At 47.4% G+C, this 21,887-nt stretch overlaps 9 protein-coding genes across 9 annotated transcripts; 5 read left to right on the top strand and 4 right to left on the bottom strand.

Annotated features, from left to right (window-relative positions):
- Nucleotides 1–2,068: 2,068 nt before the first annotated feature.
- Nucleotides 2,069–3,252, top strand: N7495_005561 (uncharacterized protein; the record flags this gene model as incomplete). Its single annotated transcript, XM_057208212.1, has 2 exons — nt 2,069–2,463; nt 2,514–3,252. The coding sequence occupies 2 exons, from the start codon at nt 2,069–2,071 to the stop codon at nt 3,250–3,252; spliced, it is 1,134 nt and encodes a 377-aa protein (XP_057061986.1).
- Nucleotides 3,253–3,636: 384 nt separating this feature from the next.
- N7495_005560 (GPI anchored serine-threonine rich protein) lies at nt 3,637–4,312 on the bottom strand (the record flags this gene model as incomplete). The annotated part of the gene is made up of 3 exons (XM_057208211.1): nt 3,637–4,003; nt 4,070–4,168; nt 4,221–4,312. The coding sequence occupies 3 exons, from the start codon at nt 4,310–4,312 to the stop codon at nt 3,637–3,639; spliced, it is 558 nt and encodes a 185-aa protein (XP_057061985.1).
- A 784-nt stretch (nt 4,313–5,096) lies between these two features.
- On the bottom strand, nt 5,097–6,537 carry N7495_005559 (alanine--glyoxylate transaminase; the record flags this gene model as incomplete). Its single annotated transcript, XM_057208210.1, has 2 exons — nt 5,097–6,168; nt 6,230–6,537. Coding segments are annotated over 2 exons (1,380 nt in total), but the record flags the coding sequence as incomplete, so codon positions are not given.
- A 712-nt stretch (nt 6,538–7,249) lies between these two features.
- Nucleotides 7,250–8,056, top strand: N7495_005558 (vacuolar protein sorting-associated protein 29; the record flags this gene model as incomplete). Its single annotated transcript, XM_057208209.1, has 4 exons — nt 7,250–7,306; nt 7,365–7,379; nt 7,430–7,843; nt 7,910–8,056. 4 exons carry the CDS (start codon nt 7,250–7,252, stop codon nt 8,054–8,056), a joined length of 633 nt encoding a protein of 210 aa, XP_057061983.1.
- Nucleotides 8,057–8,722: 666 nt separating this feature from the next.
- N7495_005557 (polyadenylate-binding protein) lies at nt 8,723–9,534 on the top strand (the record flags this gene model as incomplete). Its single annotated transcript, XM_057208208.1, has 5 exons — nt 8,723–8,788; nt 8,859–9,115; nt 9,184–9,271; nt 9,338–9,455; nt 9,512–9,534. The coding sequence occupies 5 exons, from the start codon at nt 8,723–8,725 to the stop codon at nt 9,532–9,534; spliced, it is 552 nt and encodes a 183-aa protein (XP_057061982.1).
- A 792-nt stretch (nt 9,535–10,326) lies between these two features.
- On the top strand, nt 10,327–13,374 carry N7495_005556 (NEDD4 family E3 ubiquitin-protein ligase; the record flags this gene model as incomplete). Its single annotated transcript, XM_057208207.1, has 9 exons — nt 10,327–10,346; nt 10,434–10,456; nt 10,553–10,591; nt 10,664–10,769; nt 10,841–10,974; nt 11,043–12,291; nt 12,338–12,631; nt 12,685–12,822; nt 12,879–13,374. 9 exons carry the CDS (start codon nt 10,327–10,329, stop codon nt 13,372–13,374), a joined length of 2,499 nt encoding a protein of 832 aa, XP_057061981.1.
- Nucleotides 13,375–14,002: 628 nt separating this feature from the next.
- N7495_005555 (uncharacterized protein) lies at nt 14,003–14,194 on the bottom strand (the record flags this gene model as incomplete). Its single annotated transcript, XM_057208206.1, has 1 exon — nt 14,003–14,194. The coding sequence occupies one exon, from the start codon at nt 14,192–14,194 to the stop codon at nt 14,003–14,005; it is 192 nt and encodes a 63-aa protein (XP_057061980.1).
- A 733-nt stretch (nt 14,195–14,927) lies between these two features.
- Nucleotides 14,928–18,775, top strand: N7495_005554 (hybrid sensor histidine kinase/response regulator; the record flags this gene model as incomplete). Its single annotated transcript, XM_057208205.1, has 7 exons — nt 14,928–15,010; nt 15,081–16,124; nt 16,183–16,884; nt 16,936–17,985; nt 18,038–18,299; nt 18,361–18,475; nt 18,540–18,775. 7 exons carry the CDS (start codon nt 14,928–14,930, stop codon nt 18,773–18,775), a joined length of 3,492 nt encoding a protein of 1,163 aa, XP_057061979.1.
- A 698-nt stretch (nt 18,776–19,473) lies between these two features.
- N7495_005553 (uncharacterized protein) lies at nt 19,474–21,309 on the bottom strand (the record flags this gene model as incomplete). The annotated part of the gene is made up of 1 exon (XM_057208204.1): nt 19,474–21,309. One exon carries the CDS (start codon nt 21,307–21,309, stop codon nt 19,474–19,476), a length of 1,836 nt encoding a protein of 611 aa, XP_057061978.1.
- Between the last annotated feature and the right edge of the window lie 578 nt (nt 21,310–21,887).

The following is a 21,887-nucleotide window of genomic DNA, read 5'->3' as shown; positions in this document are numbered from 1 at the left end:
CAGGTCGAGATTTCATATATTCGGCAAATTATATGGCCTGTGTCGCATGCGTCAGAGAGGCCAAGAATGTGTGGCGTGAGGGGCATTTGCTCACTATCTCTTGTATCTGGAGTAGAGTGGCTTCGAAGAAATGCGATAGTTGTATCCAGTCCCATAGAGTTTGCCATTCGGTGAGTGCGATTCAGGTTGATATCGGTGTTGTTCCTTTACTAATTTGTAGACTCCGTTTGGCATTTTATATGAGTCTTGGGTGTTTCACGAGCTTCTGGATTGGGCTAAAAATGCTGATCCTGCGGTGGCGCTGCCAAGTGTTGGTCTATCAGGTAATTTTAGGACACCTGGGGTAGTTCCCCAAATTATCCCTTGGCATACAGCAGGGACAGCGGCGGCTCGATTAGCAACCGGTGCCCTTTCGGTAGCGTTCCATTCCTTAGTCGAAAGCCATTGCAGTGATCATGCAATTGATCTCCAAAAGGCTTTTGACGCTAAGAACTTGCGAAATTATTTCGCGTCTCAAGAGGATAAGGCTCGTAGACAATTATCTACAAAGGTTCTTCCCATTGAGTTTCCCGATACTCTCTGTCGAATCGACCACAGGGAGACAGGGTTCCTCTCATGGAATACTGCGATCAAAGCCTTTTTCTATGATATTTCCCAAGAGTTTGTTTTACCTGCTGGGGCTCCAATTCCTGCGGTGAATATTGAAAGGGCGATTCTGAATATGGCCACAAAGTATACTAATTCGATATGATTTCATTATCACTATCTCCCCTCCGACGAGGGCGTCTCGACCAGGATTCGGGTTCTAGTCGGTTCATTTTCTCGTTTTCCGGAATTTTTCTACGAGTTTGTCTGCGGTCAAATCCTCTTGGCTGACCCATTGGTTGTACTCAGAGGGCCAGCCTTTCCATTCGACTAGAAAGTGTGTTTCGTTTCCAATCATCTATTCGTCTCAGATTTCTTTAATTTCCCAGTCTTCGTCGTCTTGTAGGTTTGGTAACGTGGTTGATTCGTCACCATCCCGGGACCTCCAGGGTTCGAGTAATGGAATTGGGAAGATGTTATGAATGCGATCGTATTTTATGGGAAGGCTTAGACGATACGCTTGGATCCGATTCAGGCGAGGATCTTGAATGGTCCAATGAATTTTGGACCTAGTTTGTTTGATGGTTGGTCGAGGCGTATGTTGTGGTGGAGAGTTTTACCAGTTCGCCGGCATTGAATTCCACCGTGAGACGAATCAATCATTGAAAACGAAACACACTTTCTAGTTAACTGGAAAGGATGGCCCTCTGAGTACAACCAATAGGTCAGCCAAGAGGATTTGAACGCAGATAAACTCGTCAAGAAATTCTGAAAAACAAAAAAATGAACCGATTAGAACCCGAATCCGGTCCTCGTTGGAGGGGAGATGGTATACTTCGTGGCCATTTTCAAAATCGCCCTCTCAATATTCACTGGAGGAGTTGGAGCACCAGTAGGTAAAACATACTCTTGAGAAATATCATAGAAAAAGGCTTTGATCGCAGTATTCCATGAGAGGAACCCTGTCTCCCCGTGGTCGATTCGACAGAGAGTATCGGGAAACTCAATGGGAAGAACCTTTGTAGACAAAATTCATTGAACCATTCAAGATCCTCGCCTGGATCGGAACCCAAGCGTATCGTCTAGGCCTTCCCATAAAATACGATCGCATAACGTCGTCCCAATTCAAGTTCAGTAGAGCCATGTGGAAGGTGGGAAGGCTGTCTGTAGTCTTTATGGGCCTAGTCGGTTTTCTAGCGCGCGATATCTATCCTCTCTTATGGATAGGGTATTTCTCGTCGCCTAAGCTTATCAAGCCCCTTGACGTGATGTAAAACGACGGCCAGTGGGCTTCCAGTACCACAATAAATGAACACAAGATGGGACGGGACCTAAAGCTTACCGAAGAATTGCTGTAATATTATTTCATCGCCAAATTGACACGAAACGCGTCGGTGCTTATCGGACGCGATAACCAACTTATCACAACTCCTTCGCTTCGTTCCGTAAATTGTCACCATAGACTAAGAAAGAAATCAGAAAAATGCAGGACTTAAATACGCAAGCTGATAATGGTGAGCTAACTTTTCACCCGAGGCTCATCACACGGTCCACGTTCCAAAAACTACTCTCTTGTTATCCAACGACAGTCGAGCGGGTACACCAACACAGGATAGAGCAGAAGCTGCAGCCAAAGAAAAGCAAGAAGAAGGGCGCATCAGTGCAGGGCTTGGAATCTGTCAAGACAGATTTTAGTAAGGAGGAGCAGTCACAGATCCGCGATGAGGTGAATAGAGTTCTTGATTTGGATGAGTGGCGGTATGAGAAGATGCCCGCGGCGATCTTGGAAAGGAGAGCCGCAAATGAAGAGGAAGAGAAAATGGAAGACTCTGAACTTTTGACTAAAGACGAGTTGGTAAACATCGTGGAGTGGAAGCTGTGAGTTAACCTTTCTTTGTTTTCGTTCAAGTCCGTTCATCCACTGAAAGGGCTTGGGTGTGTGGTATACCATTGAAAGAAGTTACATTGCTAATACAAGTGCTATGGATTAGGAAACATGGCAAATACCGGCCTGCTCTCAAGGGTATGGTCAAGAAGAACACGGAAAGCTTGGTATCAAAATGTGTTGAGGCAGCTATAGCCGCTTTGCCGACGACAACTGAATTTCCAACGGCTAGCATGGATGCTATACTGCCCCTTCACGGTATTGGCCCTGCTACTGCATCTCTGATTCTATCAATCGCCACTGCGGCGGGTGAGGTCAAAGGTCAAATTCCTTTCTACAGCGACGACCTCTTCTATTGGGTATGTATGCATCAATATCCAGGTATGGAAAATGAAGGGAGCAGTGAAGAGTCTGCTCCGCTAGAGACGTCGTCTAAGAAAGCTGCTTTGAAGCCGAATGGGGAATTGAATGTGAAATATACCTTGGCAGAGTATCAACTGCTATGGCTTGCATCACTGGAATTAAACGTTCATCTGAATCATCCAGAAAACAAGGGTTCCCCAGAGTTGCCTGTTTTTTCGCATGTTGATGCTGAAAAAGTTGCTTATGTTCTGCGCCATTTGGATGTTTCTGGGTTCTACCCTGAGCATGAGTCGGCGCAGGATCAGGGAGAATCAGCATCTGATTGTAAGATGGAAGGGTCTAAGAGAAAGGCCTTTGATGAGGAGGAAAAACCGTTGAAGAGATCTAAACGGAAGCGAGAGGGTTTGAGGAATAACTAGATATCTAGCGGGGATGTCTTGATTTAATACAAGCAGTCCTTGAATACTTGGAATTGGAGTGTTCTAGAAAGGCCTTGTCCAAGTGAATATTCAGCTCTCAACCTTGCTACACTGATTTGTGATAAATATTTCCTCAAATTTTCACACTTGAACGTTCAAGGCAACTTTTTCAACCTTACAAGCGACTAATCACATCATACACGTGAGCAATCCTCCAAAGATAAATTATCATTACACTACCTGCCCATGTGGATATGACAATGTATACGGAGGCCTGCTTCAAATCTAGAGATAAAAGCACCGAGATATAGTTCCAATTTAAAAAACAAAATTATAATTGCAACCATAAAAGGTTATGTACTAATTAACAAGGAAGTCTCGGCCTCAAAGCATAACACCCAATCCAAACCCAAGGACACCCAACCATCCAACAGTACCAGCTGCCACTCCAGCTGCAGCACCTTGAGACGGGGAACTCTTAGCTTGAAGTCCACTCAGCGCCTTAGTGGGCTCAGAAGAGTCAGATTTATCCGAGTCGGATGAATCATCAGAAGTAGTGCTCGTGGCCTCGGATGTAGCAGAGGCAGAGGTAGCACTCCAGTTTGCAGAGGTAGGAGTCTCGGTAGAAGTCCAGGTTCCAGTTGCAGTTGGTGTGGTTGTGGGATCGTATGCCTTGGCGTTGGCGCAGTTTTGTTGGCGGATTGTTTGGGCTCCAATACGGTCTTGGTCATCGGGGCAGTTGTTGTAGCAGCTGTTGAACTAGTTAGTTCTGTACATGGTAGCTTGTAAGTGACAGATGGGAAACGGAAGCACGTACCCTACTACATTGGTGCTTTGGGTGCACAGACAGTCCCAATCAGAACTTGCGCAGTTCTCCAAAGCGAATTTCTCAGTTTGAAGGCATTGGTCTAGAACCCTGGTATCTTGTCAGCGAACATCCTTGCCATGATGTAAATGGCATTGCTTACTTCTGAGCAGCGCATTTAGGCGAGCCTGAGCTAGCAGCAGCAAGAGTAGCAGAAGCAGCCAGTAGAATGGGAATATTTGTGAGGAAACGCATTTTGATTGGATTTAAGGATGGTGACCTCAGGATGTTCAGTAGAAAATGCGATATTTACTTCTCTACTCAAGGAGAACAACTAGATTAATATATGCTACGAGAAAATGGATAAAAAAATAAGACATTTCATTCCATTCCACCCATCGCGAAGGAAAGAAGAGCCCTTCATGGTGATCTATATCTCCTTCCGGCTTGGGAGGGCAGGGATAGGACAGTATCTAACATGAAAACGGTAAATTCTGTCAGGAGGGAGCGGACCGACTAACCGATCTCGTAATCCAACCAGAGCCAAGAGTTGAGAGCGTGTAGAATGGTGGCTTTCATTTGGTTTGGACAATTCTTCGGCGGAATTGGTATGTTGTTCTCGTTGACGGCGAATATTTAGCCGAGAACATACTGAGTTCGAGTACTTGGCATTTTTGTATGTGCCACTGCTGTACAGAGCACTGTAGAGTGAATGGGGTTGGAAGTTTGTACATTCCAGGAGGAGTCTGGGGATACATTCCGTTTTGGAATGTTGAAAATCGGGTCCTTGGATTAACTAGGTAGAAAGGGTGAGATTTAGGTTAAAACGGGTACCTGCAGAAGGGAGATTGTATGCGAGCAATGGTCTCCTGCGAACTGAAATCGTTTTGTAAAGGGATCAGGGATATTACTGTGGCTTAGAACCACGATCAATCTGTACATAAACATGTAATAATATTTCACCCATCAACGTCTAATGATAATTTTTAGGTATAGAGAACACCTGTACATGAGACAGTGAAAGCATTAGCGCCGATATTTAAAGCCCCTTGGCTTTCTTAGCCTCCTCAAGAGCTTCCTTCAAGCTTGTCAGAGCCTTTTGGATGTGGTCGCGGTTGAGATCAGTAACACTGACACCCATGTGACCGAAACGGATATATCTAGTGGCGATCTCCTTGTGCAGGCCAGCTGCGAAGATAACACCGCGCTTCAACAGACCAGGAAGGATGTCCGGCGGGGTAAGACCCTCGGGTAGGTAGATTGCAGTCATACCGTGCGCCTGAGAGTCAGGGCTGGGCGCAAGCTGGGACAGACCAAGCTCTGCAATGGCAGACTTGACGTTATTGGAGACCTCGGTGTGAATAGCGAATCTTTCAGAGATGGGACGGGCAGTAATCTGGGTCAAGGTGGTGTGCAAAGCATGAATTAACTGAGTAGGAGGAGTGGCAAAGTACGAGGGTTTGTTGTTCTCGTAGTTCTGCATGATGGGGAGCCAGTTCTTGATGGAGGCATAGTAGGATCCGGGAGGGGTCTGGCGGGACTTGACACGTTCGATGGCACGACCGGAGGTCATGACAATACTAAGACCAGGAGGGCAGCCGATGGCCTTCTGGCTTGCAGTGACGACCACATCCAGGTCCCACTCATCAAAGACAATCTCCTCCGATCCGACACTGCACACACCGTCGACAATAACCAGGGTCTCGGGGCTGATGCGGCGGACGAGCTGGGCAATACCCTTGATGTCGTTCAGCACACCAGTTGAGGTGTCGACGTGAGTGATAGTGACCAGTGCGTATGGCTTCTGCTTCAGAGCGGCCTCGACCTGCTCCAAAGAGGAGCGTTCACCAATGGGTGCACGGAGCTGGGTCACTTGGGCACCATATGTCTCGAGGCATGCACCGAAGGAATCGCCAAAGTAGCCGGTATTGAGAACGAGTGCGTTCTCTCCACGCTCAATCAGGTTGGCAGAAACAAGGTCCCAACCAAGGGTGCCACTACCAGCGATGATGAAGGGTTGAGCGGTAGGGTTCGTAGACTGAAACAGCTTGCGCAGGAGGGTCAAAGTCTCGCCGAAGACCTTGACAAAGCCAGGAGCAACATGGCTCTCACTGTTCAAGAAATAAACGGTCAGTTAGATCATAGAGACAATATGACATCACGCCAACTCACGCATAGTGGCCCATAGACTCGAGCACGGCATCATCGAACTCGATGGGGCCCGGGATAAGAAGGGTGTTATGAGCTGCTTGAATAGACATATTGGGAGTAGGTTGAGGAGGGGAAGATGGTGGGGTCGAGCGATCGACGGGTTTATATTCAATGTCGTCAGGAGCGACTGAGTTTCTTTCGGTCGAAAAGGGAGTATTAAGCTCCGGCAACGGCAGGCGCTGATCCAGGTGTCTGGAAATCAGGCTTAGTCGCTGCTGCGTCGATTTGGAAGCCAGCTTTCCGATTACGGCGGTAGCCGCGGGGTAAGACTGTATAGGGATCGGCTGTTGGTACCAAGGTACTCGGATGCAGTCCCGAGGGTACGGAGTATTGGATTGGCAGATTCGGGTCGGGTGAAGGGAGAATGAGGATGAGGATTGGCTGATAGGTGTTTCACAGCCCCAGTGTTTTTAAATATAAATCAATGAGGGGAAGAACGAGGTACTTGATATTGAATGAATGAGAGAGAAGTTAGCAGTTCATCTGAAGTCTGGAGTTGCGCTATCGGGGTTCGGCGCCGGCGGAGTTTGCCGGTGGTGCTATCTTTGAGTTGAACTTGCCCTATCCTACAGACTACGCAGTAACTTATATATTCCATGGTAATAGAGCCATCCATGTCTGGACAAGAGAGTATCAATTTGAGAAGCTAAGACCTTTCCTCCGTACTTCCAAGGATGATATTGGTAGAGGCTTCCAAAGTTCAAGACTTGAAGTAGTTAATAGTCAGGATTTGATTTATTAACGAGCTCCGTAAAGAATATTCTAAAAGCCCTTGTAAGAATCTACATATATGTAAAGATTAAAATATTAAGTATTACCCTCATCAAATCAATGTACTGGTGTTCTCATTGAAGATCGATGGTAATAGCGTTAACAGCGCTAATCCCAAAAGGGGCAGGGCATAGGGCCTGACGTGGTCTCCCCGCGCCAAAGCTCCAGACCATCTCCAAAGCTTGAATTCTGAGCTCTCTTTTGTCAATCATGACCGCCCGCTTGGTCCTGGTCATTGGTGACTTGTTCATCCCTGATCGCGCTCCTGTGAGTTCCTTCTCTAATACTCATGCTTCGAACGAACAAGCTAACGTGCTCTCCCTAGGATCTACCAGCCAAGGTACACTCACATCGAAACGACCATACAATGCAAGCTAACCTACTACCTAGTTCCGCAAACTCCTCACACCCGGAAAGATTGGCCAGATTTTGTGCTTAGGAAACCTGACCGATAGAGAGACCTATGAATATCTACGAGGTGTAGCTCCAGACCTGCAAATGGTCAAGGGAGACTACGATGTCGATTCACCAAACTTGCCCCTCTCAAAGATTGTCAACCATGGTAGTCTGCGCATTGGCTTTACCCACGGCCACAGCATTATCCCACCTGGCGACGCTGATGCCCTGCTGATTGCAGCCCGACAGATGGATGTAGACATTCTGCTATGGGGTGGTACACATCGTTTTGAGGCCTTTGAGATGGAAGGCCGCTTCTTCATCAACCCCGGAAGCGCAACAGGGGCAATGAGCTCGGGCTACTGGGCTGATGGAGAGGAGCCAACTCCAAGCTTTTGCCTGATGGATGTAAGTGGCCATGCACATCTTCCCTCTTCTCTCTTCCCTCTTGGAGTATAGCTGACATACAAATAGATCCAAGGAGATGTTCTTGTTCTCTATGTTTATCAACTCAAGACAGATGAAAATGGGGCAGAGAATGTATCAGTTGAAAAGGTCTCTTTCCGCAAGAACCATGCCCCAGCTCCAACCCCTGTCCCATCTTCAGCCCCATCTTCCTAAGATCACTCACAACTGTTGTCTTGATTCCCCTCTTTCATGTTTACTACGGTGTAAATAGCCTGTTTGTCTCATTCATCTTTGTCATTACGTTCGCATGAATTACAAGCCTTTCTCAATTTGATTCATTGAGACCTTGAGCTACAATAATCTGTCTCTGATCCAACTATTGCTCTGGAAATCTAGAATCAAGCTTCGTATTGACTGTCTGGATACGTAGTTGACGTTGATAGATCCAAATCCTAGAGCAATATGCTTATGGAAACAAGTACATTTCACCTCCCTGTCTTGAATTGATCTGATCACGCCGAGGCTAATGAAGAATGTTCTTGGATCTCTCTGAAAGAAAACATGTATTGAAGTCTTTTGCTCTGCCTGAAAGAGTTGGCAGATGACGCTAGTCCCAAGGCGGTAAGTTTCTGCCTTATCTCCGCCCCGCAAAGCTCAAGTTCAAATGATTCTTGCTTCAATCCTTCCTTTGTAAATTATCACCGCTCATCAGATTTATTATTTCACACGACGCCATCCTTGTATGATCCTTCTCTCAACATATTTCTATTTGCTCAGGTCCCGGCACACAGCATTGATTGTTCCCTTTACTAACCTGCAAGATTCTTGCTCAAACACAGAAACTTGTTCATACCCACGGACATTGCGCATTCGCACATAATGGCGGAAGAAGTTGCCGAGCTTAAGAAGGAGCAGCTTCCTACCCAGGAGGGTGTCGATGATGAGGTCAGTGTTTAGCTGAGCCCAATCCTTCCATGAGCGAACGTTGAATAGCTTACTTGGTTTGTTCTTCTAGGAGGAAATCGCAGCTATGAAGAAGCGAGTGGCAGAGATGGAGTCGGAGGCCGCCAAGCTGCGCGAGATGCAGGAAACTTTGGAACAACAGTCTGAGAGCTTGCAAGAGAACAAGGAGGATATTGACGCCCGCAGTGTGTTCGTTGGGAATGTGGATTACGGGTCTTCTCCTGAGGAGATTCAGGCTCACTTCCAAAGCTGCGGCGCTATCAACCGCGTCACCATCCTCCTTGACAAATTCACCAGCCAGCCCAAGGGGTGAGTATTATAAAAGAGAAAGAATCAACTCAAAAACTGCCGGCAGCCCACTAACAGGGTTTTGATAGCTATGCCTACGTCGAGTTTGCTGAACCCAGTGTTGTTGCTCAGGCGCTTGTCTTGAACGAGAGTCTTTTCCGTGGACGTAACCTCAAGGTCAGCTTCCCTTGCCTTCCTCTGATATATACGAGAGTTTCCTCTTACTTACTCTTCATCTACTAGGTAACTACCAAGCGTACCAATCTGCCTGGAATGAACCGCGGCCGTGGCCGTGGTCGCGGTGGACGCGGTCGTGGTTTCCGAGGTTCATACCGCGGTGGTGCTGGATACCGAGGCCGGGGTGAGTCTATTGGGCAGGAGCTATGAGGTTCCTGGTTGCTAACATTGTTTTTATAGGCCGCGGCTTTGCTCCCTACTAGCTTCGCATATTTTCTTTAAATATTCTTGATACGTCGCTTTTCTTTCCTCAGTCATCAGGATAGTGGGCTAAGGAGTTTTGTTTAATGTTTTTTATGGGATTGACATGTACATTAGCCACCGGCAAGTCGAATACATTTATTGGGATCAAAGGTGTCAGCATTCAATACCTACGAGTAGACCCACCTAAACTCGGTGAGAATAACATAGTTATAATCTGGAAAGATTCACGTATAAACGCTGTAATTCAATACGTAATAAACCACTGTGGCTCATTCTATATATTATATACGTGACTCGGTATCGCCACAATGATTTCCGCCCACATCCACCAACACCGAATATTACGTACACAGGGAGAAAGTCCCCGAACCTGATATAATTGTGGCTAGAGGTAACTTAATATACCAAGTCCAGAACCTATTGGAAAAAAGGCTATCGTACTAGGTAATTGCTCAGCCCCAGTAAGTTACCAATTGGTACCATTCCATACCCAATACGTAGCCATAGTACCCGCTTAATACAAACTTCCACTGAATTACGGTTACCTAGTTTCCACCTCTCTCCGCTCTCTCCCTCTTCCTCCCTCCATCCTTGCCAAACCCGCCCACTTCTACAACTCCTTCCCAACTTCTGAATCCACTTCAGGTCACCTTTGTGGCTTTGACTTCTGGATTGGCGCTTGAAATTAGCGACTCTGCCATTCCTCGTGGATGTGCGCGCCGCATTTGTCGGCTTAGGCTTGATTGATCGGCCTTTCGCATCGGACGTGCTGTGAAGCAATCAGGGTCACCATGGCATCTAATCTGCCAGCGTAAGTTCTATTCAACCTTGAATATTTCTTTGTTTTGCTTTGATCCCATTCTTCTTGGGTTCCAAAAGCTAACTTTGAGAACTGCAGCCAGCCAAATCTCCGCGTCACGAGTAAGATTTCCCTTTTCCATCTGCGTCGAGTTGGGATATAGCGGCCGTCCCTTTTTCCCAACACGGAAACTAATCCGCTTCTTTTTTCTCTCATAGTCATCGCTGCAGATGGTCTTTACAAACGCGATGTCTTCCGTAAGTTGAATAACCAAGTCAAACCTCTTAATTCAGGAGCGGGGTCAACTGACGTATTTTTTTCTATCCTAGGCTTCCCCGATCCTTTCGCTGTAGCTACAGTCGGTGGTGAACAAACCCACACGACTTCTGTGATCAAAAAGACCTTGAATCCATACTGGAATGAACCATTCGATCTGTACGTGACGATGCCCCGCTTTACCGTGTGATCTGATAGGTGAATGTTACTAACAAGCATGTATCGTGCAGGAGAGTCAACGAGGATAGTATTCTTGCCATTCAAATTTTTGACCAGAAGAAATTCAAGAAGAAGGACCAAGGTTTCCTCGGCGTCATCAATGTTCGAATAGGAGATGTTATCGATCTACAAATGGGTGGTGATGGTAAGTTTGGAGGTGTTCCCTGTACATGAGCCGTACTGAGCATGCCTTCTGACCTCTTCTTTCAACAGAAATGCTCACTCGTGATCTCAAGAAATCCAACGACAACCTCGTTGTACATGGAAAGCTGATCATTAATTTGTCCACTAATCTTACTGCCGCGCACCCTAATCAGCAAAACGGCCTTCAACGCCAACATGTACAACCTTCAACCTCAAGTGGCCTTACTCCACAAGTCGCCGCACCCTCAACACCGCAGTCTCAGGCCGGTCCCAGTCATTCTGACGGACCTTCCGCTGCTGCGTCAAGTGTATCACTTAACCATCGAGCATCCGTAAATGCCTCAATTCCGCCGCCGGCTGCCAACGGTGCCGCTCCTCCTTCGGCGAGTGCTGCATCTCGCACCAACCTGAGCTCCTTTGAGGATAGCCATGGTCGATTGCCTGCTGGTTGGGAACGACGGGAGGATAATCTGGGACGGACATATTACGTGGACCACAATACACGAACCACAACATGGTCTCGCCCTACAGCTAATTACAATGAGCAATCCCAGCGTACTCAGCGCGAAGCGAACATGCAGCTCGAGCGTCGGGCCCATCAAAGTCGTATGCTGCCTGAAGACCGTACTGGCGCCAGTTCTCCGAACTTGCCGGATGCCGCCCAGCCACAAACACCGCCGCCAGGTCCTTCGGTACCGTCGGCAGGAGCTGTATCCGGAGGCGCACCCGCCGCCCACGCTAACGCGGTTTCGATGATGGCAACTGGAGCTACCACTGCAGGCACTGGAGAGCTTCCACCAGGATGGGAACAGCGGAATACACCCGAAGGACGGTCTTACTTTGTGGACCACAACACACGCACGACCACATGGGTTGATCCCCGTCGTCAGCAGTACATTCGCATGTATGGCCAAAATCAGAACACTACCGGCGGGAATAACACCACAATTCAACAGCAGCCCGTCTCTCAGCTGGGTCCCCTACCCAGTGGATGGGAGATGCGTCTCACAAACACTGCTCGCGTGTATTTCGTGGATCACAATACCAAGACTACAACATGGGACGATCCTCGGTTGCCCTCATCTTTGGACCAGGGTGTTCCTCAGTACAAGCGTGACTTCCGTCGCAAGCTGATCTACTTCCGGTCTCAGCCCGCTCTACGGATCACGTCTGGACAGTGCCATGTCAAGGTCCGCCGTAATAATATCTTCGAAGATTCTTATGCCGAAATTATGCGACAGAGCGCTTCAGATCTGAAGAAGCGCTTAATGATCAAGTTCGATGGTGAGGACGGTCTGGACTATGGCGGTCTCTCTCGGTATGATTTCTCATCGCAACCTTTCTTACCAGTACTAACTTCATAGTGAATTTTTCTTCCTTCTTTCGCACGAAATGTTCAACCCCTTCTATTGTCTCTTTGAATACTCCGCTCACGACAACTATACCCTGCAAATTAATCCCCACTCTGGCGTCAACCCAGAGCATCTCAACTACTTCAAGTTCATCGGTCGAGTCGTTGGATTGGCGATTTTCCACCGTCGCTTCCTTGATTCATTCTTCATTGGCGCTTTTTACAAGATGATGCTCCGCAAGAAGGTCACCCTTCAAGATATGGAGGGTGTTGATGAGGACGTACACCGTAACTTGACTTGGACTTTGTGAGATCCTATTTTAGTCTCATTACTCGAAGAGGAAACTAATGTGATCTTAGGGACAACGATATCGAGGGAATCATCGAACTCACATTTTCGGTTGACGATGAGAAGTTTGGCGAACGTCAAACAATCGATTTGATACCCGGCGGTCGGGATATTGCCGTCACCAACGAGAACAAGGCACAGTATATTGAGTAAGTTCAAGAGGCTGTCCATGGACAAAATAATATTTGCTAATTGTCTTTAACAGGTTGGTCACGGAGTGGAAGATTGTCAAGCGTGTTGAGGAGCAGTTCAACGCATTCATGTCCGGCTTCAACGAGCTGATCCCGGCAGATCTGGTCAATGTCTTCGACGAGCGTGAACTTGAGTTGCTTATCGGCGGTATTGCCGATATTGATGTTGAGGATTGGAAGAAGCACACAGACTACCGTGGATACCAAGAACAGGACGAGGTCATCCAGAATTTCTGGAAGATCGTTCGTACCTGGGATGCGGAACAAAAGTCGCGTCTTCTCCAGTTCACTACTGGAACTTCACGTATTCCTGTCAACGGTTTCAAGGATCTTCAAGGTTCCGATGGCCCACGACGGTTTACTATCGAGAAGTCTGGTGACCCCGGTGCGCTGCCCAAGTCGCATACTTGCTTCAACCGTCTGGACCTTCCTCCGTACAAAACGCACGAAGCCCTGGAACACAAGATGACTATCGCAGTGGAGGAAACTCTAGGATTTGGACAGGAGTAGATGTCACCACACGCTCTGCTAATCAACGCAGAAAATTACTATTATCGATCCTGACCTTTTTCCTTCTTTCCTTAAACTGTAACTTCATATCATCACTTAAACATAACCACTCCTTGTCCTTCACCTTCAGACCTCATACTCACTTCGCTCTCTGCCATAACATTCACTCGTTTCCAAGGTTCTTTTGCGTTGCTAGTTTTCTCGCTTGTGTTTTTTATATCCCGAATGGCGCCGTTCAGCTTGTATATAGGGATTTTTGTGTATCAACGTGTGAGCATGTCAATTTATCCTCGTCTTTCACATAGGACGAGACTTTTACTTGATTTCTGTCCTCATGGCTGACTGTTCGTACATATTGGGGTCTTGATATCATGGTTATAGTACACGCATGCACGTGGTACGTCTCCATCCCGCCTTCTTTCTGTGCCTTCCAACCGTCTTTCACCTCTCTCCATATCTAGTTTAATCTTGGAAATTAAAACTGCGAACACAACCAACTAGGGAGAGAATTTGATTTTAACAGAAATCTGCACCATGGGAGCATTTGGTACTAATTAGCGAGCAATTTGGTCCCGATCGCATCGACCGACAAGTCCTGTCTCGACATGCTACAAGTCACGGTGTAGGGTTACACTGATTCGCCTGTGGCGTCGGCTTTATTGCCTAACATCTTGGCCATCGAATCTGTGTTTAGCTTGGGCATCCTTTGAATTTGATGCTCAAGGTTCGTCGGCTCGAGGGCACGACTCAAAGTCTCGAGGACAGGGTTGATGAGTAGATACTTGAAGTCAGGAAGCCGATGAATATCATAATCTGTCATTGTATCTGCTGGGATATAATGAGGAATGTGCCATCAATTTATGTCCGATTTTACAGATTTGAATTCCATAGGGCGCACGCTAAGCAAAATTAGCCGGTCCCTGGTTCAATTAAGCGCTCCCGCGTCGATGTTGATCAGGGCTGGCGTCCACTTCAGTGGAGTCATGTCTGCCCAAATACGCAGATCACTACGGATTACGGAATATATACTCCAAGACTCTATGAAAGTCATGAAAAAGCAGTGAGGAATGAATTGTTGAACACATATCTTGACACAAAAATTGAAAGCCGAATCTACAGGGGGCCGAGGGAACTATAGCGGGGACACCCGAAATCCACAGAGTTTCAAATGGAATTTAAGGGCGACAACACGGAAAACCGATTAAGAACAGATTACGGACAGATTAGGAAATAAGCAAATGAAGGCCACATTGATGTCTAGAACCTTGTTGAGCGGGACAATCTATGAAGGCCGAACTTGCGCCCCAATGTTCAATTGGCTGAGTATTAGCCCTTGGGGCTGGAATCCAACGGACCCCATTTACCAGTTGTTTCTACCGAAGCAGTCCCGCTGGTCATTTGCTCCAATCGATTCTATGGTGGAGCCTGTCTGAGTGGTTTCAAACGAATGCATAAGGCCTCTTACAACTCCTTGCGGTCCTTTCTGGGGCCACTTCCTCAATACACTTCAGTCACCACAGGCTACCAGATCGTGATGCGTCACGAGAAAATCAATGAATCTACCTGACTCAAGAGTCAGTCGTTCTGCTTCTGTAGCGAGCGATGCTGAGCGAGAGAGATTGCGAGAGCTGTCGAAGTGGGTTTTGCTAATCCCTCACCCCGCCTCATTCGTGGGTGGTTCTTTGCTGATCGTTTGACTGGAATAGATATTACGGCGCCTTCGGTCGAGCAAGATCTTCATCGTTGGCATCTTTCAGGGACAATGAGAGGAGGAGTATACCAGAAAATGACGATCCTCAACACCAGGATGAACAGCTGTCGATTGGCACCCTATCCGAGGATATTACCCTCACGGCACTGGCACAACTAGGTATCTATCGTTTGTCATGCAACAGATCGTTCGTTTCAATCATCGATGGCGACAGGCGGCTTATAATCGCGGAGGCAACGGGCTCTGTGCCCACCAGCCAAGCTGATCAGCACACCATCAATGATGATATCTATACTATCGCTCTCTTCACCGGCCAAGATCTTGCGCATGAAATGGATACCCCGAACATCACTGCCAACCAGACACGCTATATCATTCGCGATTGTACTCAAGAAGATTGTTTCAAAGGCCGATCCTTTGTTCGCGGTACGCAGTTTTACGCCGAGGTCCCTCTTTACGGTGTCTCTGGATATGTCATTGGATCTTATTGTGTAGTCGATGAAAAACCACATGCTGGTTTCAGTGAAGTTGATTTTGCTAATCTGCAAGAGGTGGCCAATGCCATTGCACAGCATTTGGAAAATGTTCGGATGATCCATTATCATCGTCGTGGTGAGCGCCTAGTTACAGGCCTGATGAATTTCGTCAAAGATAGTGCAGATTTCGATCCTCGGGAGGTTTCTAGCGATCACCGGCTGGCGTCAACCACCAAAGCTTCCAATTCAGAAGTTCCACCTTCTCCTGCTTTTCCTGATTCATCGGTGCCATCAAGTGGATTTAGCGCATCTTCATTACCTTACGGGTCCCCCTCCATTTATTCCACGACACCGGGGGATGAACATAGTCTCGATGAGGTTTTAAGACCCACAACTGCGAACCATTCCCTCTCTTCAAACACATCTCAAGCCTCATTCACCGAGGCTATCCCGATAGCAGATCGAATCTCGAATATCTTCTCCCGTGCTAGCATCTTACTCAGAAAGTCCATGGATCTTGATGGTGTGGTCTTTCTAGATGCAGCCCGGAGTAATTCCTCATTGTTAGTCATTCCAATATCAGTTCCCGCTTAATACTCAAATTTAACTTATATTTTATAGCCTATCTGCTGAGAACCAGCCTGGCTGGGAGCCACTGCCAAGAACTGTCGTTTCGGAATTTCCCTCAGCCCCTCGTCCCACACCCATGGGTCGAGAAGACTGGGAGTCTGATCAATCGGATGTTTCTTGTGACATTTTAGGCCTGGCTCTCAAAGGAAATACCGACAATGTACTTCATCAAAGCCAAGAACAAATCACCCAAGGCTTGTTAGATATGCTGGTTACGTATTTCCCGCAAGGCCAGATTTTCCGGTTAGCAGAGACATTGGATGAAGGATACATTTCTCATAGCTCGCAAACTGTGAGTATAGAGAGTGTATCCCTGCAGCTAAAGAGGATGTTGCCTGGTGCAAAATCCGTCCTTTTTCTTCCCTTGTGGGACTACCACAAGTCCCGCTGGATGGCAGGAACGCTTGTTTGGACTCATGATCACCACCGTGACTTGGGCATAGAAGAGCTGCACTATTTCAAAATATTTTGCGATTCGATCGTCTCGGAAGTTTCCCGGGTGCACTGGATCACTATTGAGACGTCTAAGTTTGATTTTATCTCATCTGTTAGCCATGAACTTCGTTCTCCACTGCATGGTATACTGGCCAGTGCTGAGCTGCTGCATGCTGGACCTTTGGAACCCGGTCAGGAGGAGATGGTCAGAATGATTGAGACATCGGGTCTGACCTTGCTTGATACAACCGATCATCTGTGAGTTCAAACAAACTGGCACGAGCGTTTCCCTGGCTAACCTATATCTAGACTGGACTTTTGCAAAATCAACAATCTATCGCAAAGAAAGAAATTGAAAAAGAAGTATAACAGCAGCGACACCTCAAGTCTCATCTCCGACTTCGACCTTGGGCATCTGGTTGAGGAAACCACGAACATCCTCTACACCGGCCAACGGCCTCCTACGCCAGTTATCAGTCCTTTAAATGAGAATTTACTCAGCGTTGATGGAACAAGGCCAGTCAACAGTCGAAATAAAGCTGATGAAATGTCAGTCGTGGTACGGATTGAACAACTTGAATCCTGGAAAATTCTGTCGGAAGCTGGAGCGTGGCGCAGAATCGTCATGAATCTATTGGGCAATGCAATAAAGTGGACCAAGACCGGTTTTGTTGAGATATCTCTGTCGAAAGCAGTGAACCCAGCCGAGCCTAATGGCCTTCTTGCGCATCTCTCCGTCACAGATACGGGCCGTGGGATTTCGCGCTCTTTCCTACGGCACAAACTCTTTTCTCCCTTTACTCAGGAGGACTCGCTGGCAGAAGGCGTTGGTCTAGGCCTCAGTATCGTGCGACAAGTTGTGGAATCACTTGGAGGCCACATCAACGTCCGAAGTGAGTTGAAAGTTGGAACTCAAGTCGACGTCTATATCCCAGTTCAAGCATCGAACGGTCATCGACCCCACACCAGCTTGCACGATCACATTCCTACTTGCTCACGGGATACACCCACGAATTTACAGGCGTGCATAGTGGCGTTCAATGGATACCCCGATTTGAAAGAAACACCGACTGGAATGCTGACCGCTGAGGCTAAACGAAAGCTGTCAATTCAAAGCACCATTGCCGACGTGATCATGTCCAGGTTTGGATGGAGCGTGTCTTTAGTAGAATCGCTCGACAATGCGGAAGGAGATGTTGCCGTGATTGATGAGGCAATGCTCATGAACGCTACAGGAGGCTCCCGAAGTCTAGAAAATCTGACATCTCAGCAGGGCCCGAAATTATTCTTGATCCTCAGCAGCAAGACACCCTTCTTGGAGACTGGCCCATTACCAAATGTGGTTCGGGTGTCTCAGCCGTAAGTCCGGAATTTGCCAATCAACAGGATACACAAGCTAACAATGCACTAGATTTGGCCCTTACAAAATTCAAAAAGCAGTCCAGAAGCTTTTGAAAACCAAGGATATGCAACTGCATTCAGTTTCAAACCCAGCTCTTCTTCTTACCCCTTCAGGGTCCCACGATCGCCCAATCTCGAGCCTTTGCAATGCTGAAAACGATCTCTTGTCATCAGTGGCCAATGAAACATACGAAGTCGCGCCAGTAACTTCAATGAGTGAGACCAATCTCAGGCATGTTCTTGTGGTGGATGATAATGAGATCAATATTAAGGTGCGACAACACACGCCCAATCCACATTCCAGACCTCAGGAACTGACATGAACTGCAATAGATTCTCACAACATTCCTGCGCAAGATCGGCTGCTCCTTTGACACAGCCACTAATGGTCTGATCGCTCTCCAACAATACCAGGCTTCCGAAAAGCCCTACGATTTCGTTCTCATGGGTTAGTTTTCTTATGTCCTACCACCTTCGTAATTTTCTAACATTTTTTCTTTTCTTTTCTCAAGATGTATCAATGCCAGTTATGGACGGTCTCGAGTCAACAAGGAAGATCCGCCAATACGAGCATGAGAGGGGTCTCAACCCCTCTTGTATCATGGCTGTTAGCGGAGTGGCCTCTGACACAATGCAACAACAGGCCGTACAGGCCGGGGTAAACGACTACCTCTGCAAACCACTATCACTTCAAAAACTCAAAAAGATAATGAATTTTTCACGACCCCAGCTTCATCGAGGGAATTAGGATATCACAGCTTTTTTATACCTTTTTTTTTTTTTTTTTTTTTTTTTTTCTGGGCGTTTTAACTTGAGGCTTTTCATTTGCATATCTGGAGAATTAGGATCTATCTATAGAAATACCCTGCAGCACTCGTTTTACAGGAAACTCATTTTTTATTCATTTTGGAGTTGAAATTGAATTCAAATGTTTATGTCACTTTCTAAGGAAGTTTTATCAATTTATCTATATCTACATCTATATTAAAAAAAAAAAAAAGGAATGAGACCTCAAAGGTTGTAGCACGGATGACTTGCTAGGTACTATAAGTGTGACCCTGGAGGTACGGAAAGAATATATTCGAACGACACTAATCATTCTTCAGGGCTTGAGGCTGATTCAAAATTGCGAAAACAAAAGACACAGCACCGGCCGCTACATTCTAGGTTTCTAGACTCGCTCTGTGCTCTTCGAGAGGTTCAAGGTTACAACGTTCTCACCAACGATCATGCGATACTATTTATTTTTACCAGTCTGAATATATCTAGGTACATCACGCTTATATACAATAGTAAATAGAACAGTGGCCAATCTTTGAAGCTTCGACTTTGAATTCTATCGTAGGCATACTCCTGGTTGAAATTAGAAGTTATAGTGAAGCATTGGAGTGGAAGATATCGTGATTATGGATACTGATGGGGCAAGTGCCCGCTAACTATGGCTAGCTAGATCTCTTCGCCCACCTGGATGCGGAATTCCTCGGCATCCATCTCCTCAGGGGAAGGGGTGGCAGCGTCGTAGGCCAGCGCACAGTCATCTTCGTCATCGCTGACTAGGCTAGGAGCCTGGTCATCGTCGGACGGTTCCCAGGAGTTGGAAACTTCCGAGCTCGAGCCCGAGCTGCTGGATGATGGCTGTGCGCCAGCTGCTTCCTTCACGGACACCGTCTTACGGCCAGTTTCTTTGTTGAGGTAACAGGTCTTACCACCAGTTGGTTCGGTGGTTTGAAGAGTTTGATGGCCGGTTTTGCGGTCAATCACCATCTTCTTTCCACCAGTGGTCACGCGAAGTGGCTCATCCTCATCACAAGTTTCCCGGGTAATCGGGACTTTCTTGCCACATGTTTCCATGACGGATGAAGTTCTTGCGGCGCGAGAGGTCTTCACGATCTTTGTAGACTTCACTTTTGATGTCTTCACTTCAGCTTCGTCTGAAATAACGAACTTGGTGATCTTTTCGGTTCCGATTTTGCACTTGGCATCCTTGATCAACTCTGCCATGTCCAAGCCGACACCTTTACTCTCAATCAGAGCGGAGAGGTGGGGTGTTACCATCGATGGTGTGAATGAGGCATTCACCGTAGTGGTTTCAGGACGACGGCGTTTTAGGCTTGGCTTCAGGCCCGTCGAGGGCAACTGCTCCGCCGGGGTCTCGAAGCAGTTGGGACGCTTGAGGTCAGGCGCGAAAACTAGCGGATGTACCGATCCCGACGGGAACTTGGTCTCAGGTTCAGCAAGAGGTGCGGGTTGAACCTTCTTGTGGGACTTGCGCTGCGGGCGTTGGGGGTTCTTGTACAGAGATTCGGCACCAGGAAGCATCGAGGCCTTGTACTGGCCCTTGGTGGCCTTGAATTGGGCCATAGCCTTGGTGTGAGTCGACTTCATCTCATAATCCTTGTTGATCTCTTCACTGGTGGGAGGCTGGCCACATTCGTCGGCAGCGTGTTGATGAGAGTTGATACGACGGTTGTGTGAGAGACGAGTGTGGTTTATGAAACCTTGGGCGCTCGCAAAGTTGAAAACCTTGCATTCGGGGCAAACAAGCTTGACAATGGTATTGTCCGAGTCGCGATGAATGAGGACGTAAGGAAGATCTAGCTTCGGCCCAGTTGTAGGATGAGTGGACGGGGTTTCAGTTGGGGGATTGCCCAGGGCGCGGGTGCTCCGGGAGTTGCGAGTTGTACGACCAGCCATGGCTGGGGCAGTAGAAGGGTCAGCGACAGAAGGACCTGTCTCATACAGCACTCGTGCGTCGTCGAAGCGCGGATCGGAAAGTAACCACCGCGCATAATGGCGTGTGTACGGACCTTCGGTGACACCCCAAGGCGCGGGCGACTGTATTTCGGTATGTTTGGGAAGCGATGGACCAACGCCATTACTGACATCCAACGAGGGACCGGTGACAGTGGATCCTGGGAAAGGAATCTCAGCGCATCGGCGCAGTTGCTCGAGCGCGATTTGGCACTTGGCGATTTCTTGGTCGATCTGGCGCATTTCCTGATGCTTCAACAAAACCTCTAGGCCGATCTGGCCTGTGAGAGTTTCGCGGAGCATATTGGTATTCAAAGTCCGTTCGGCGACCGGGGCCGCAGGGCATGGAATGTTGACAGACGATTGCGTGGGGTGGTTAAGTTTGGCATCTTGGGTCTCTTCAGCGACCTGCGCCGGTAGAGATGGAGAGATGGAATCTTCGTCGCAACGAGCTTTAGCCGTGGGAGCTTCAGAAATATTAGAGTCGGATCGCTTGCGCTTTACTGGCGGCAGCGACTGTTGGGTCAACATTCTGATTTCCTCGACTATCTTTTTTCCTCCGATCGCAGAGGGCCAGGGAAGATGAAACATGGCAAAGAAACATGCGTGAACAAATATATTTATAGGCTATTTCACACTTCCATGCTAGTCTTGAGTTGGAATAAATGGGATATATGGAAGTCGAAGTAGAAGTTGCGGAGTAGGAGTGGAAGTGGAAGTAGAAGTCGAAGTAGATCAAGCGACCGGGGAAGTTGACAGATTTGGGGGCGCAAAGAGAGTGGAGGCCTCAGAAAGTGGATTACAAGATGAAGTGGCAAAAAATATATTAAATGGGGAAATAGAGAAGTGGAAGTGGAAGTAGAAGAAAGAGGAGAAGAGGGAAGGGGGAAGAAGGATTAGGAAAACGGGAAACGGGAAATGGGAAATGGGAAATGGAATATGGAGAGAGAATTCAGCGTAAGGGGAGTTTCGTAAGGAGAAAACAGAAAACAGAAAATAGAAAATAGAAAATAGAAAGGGGGAAAAGAAGAAAATGATATGATGTGATTCACCCAAAACCCAACCAAAAATACTTCTTCTTTTCTGGGATATAAAGACACGTCATGCTT

This window comes from Penicillium taxi (assembly GCF_028828555.1).
Source record: "Penicillium taxi strain IBT 34144 chromosome Unknown utg000004l_segment0_segment0, whole genome shotgun sequence".
In the NCBI taxonomy this organism is placed as follows: Eukaryota; Fungi; Ascomycota; class Eurotiomycetes; order Eurotiales; family Aspergillaceae; genus Penicillium; species Penicillium taxi.
This window is presented reverse-complemented; position numbering and strand designations above follow the sequence as displayed.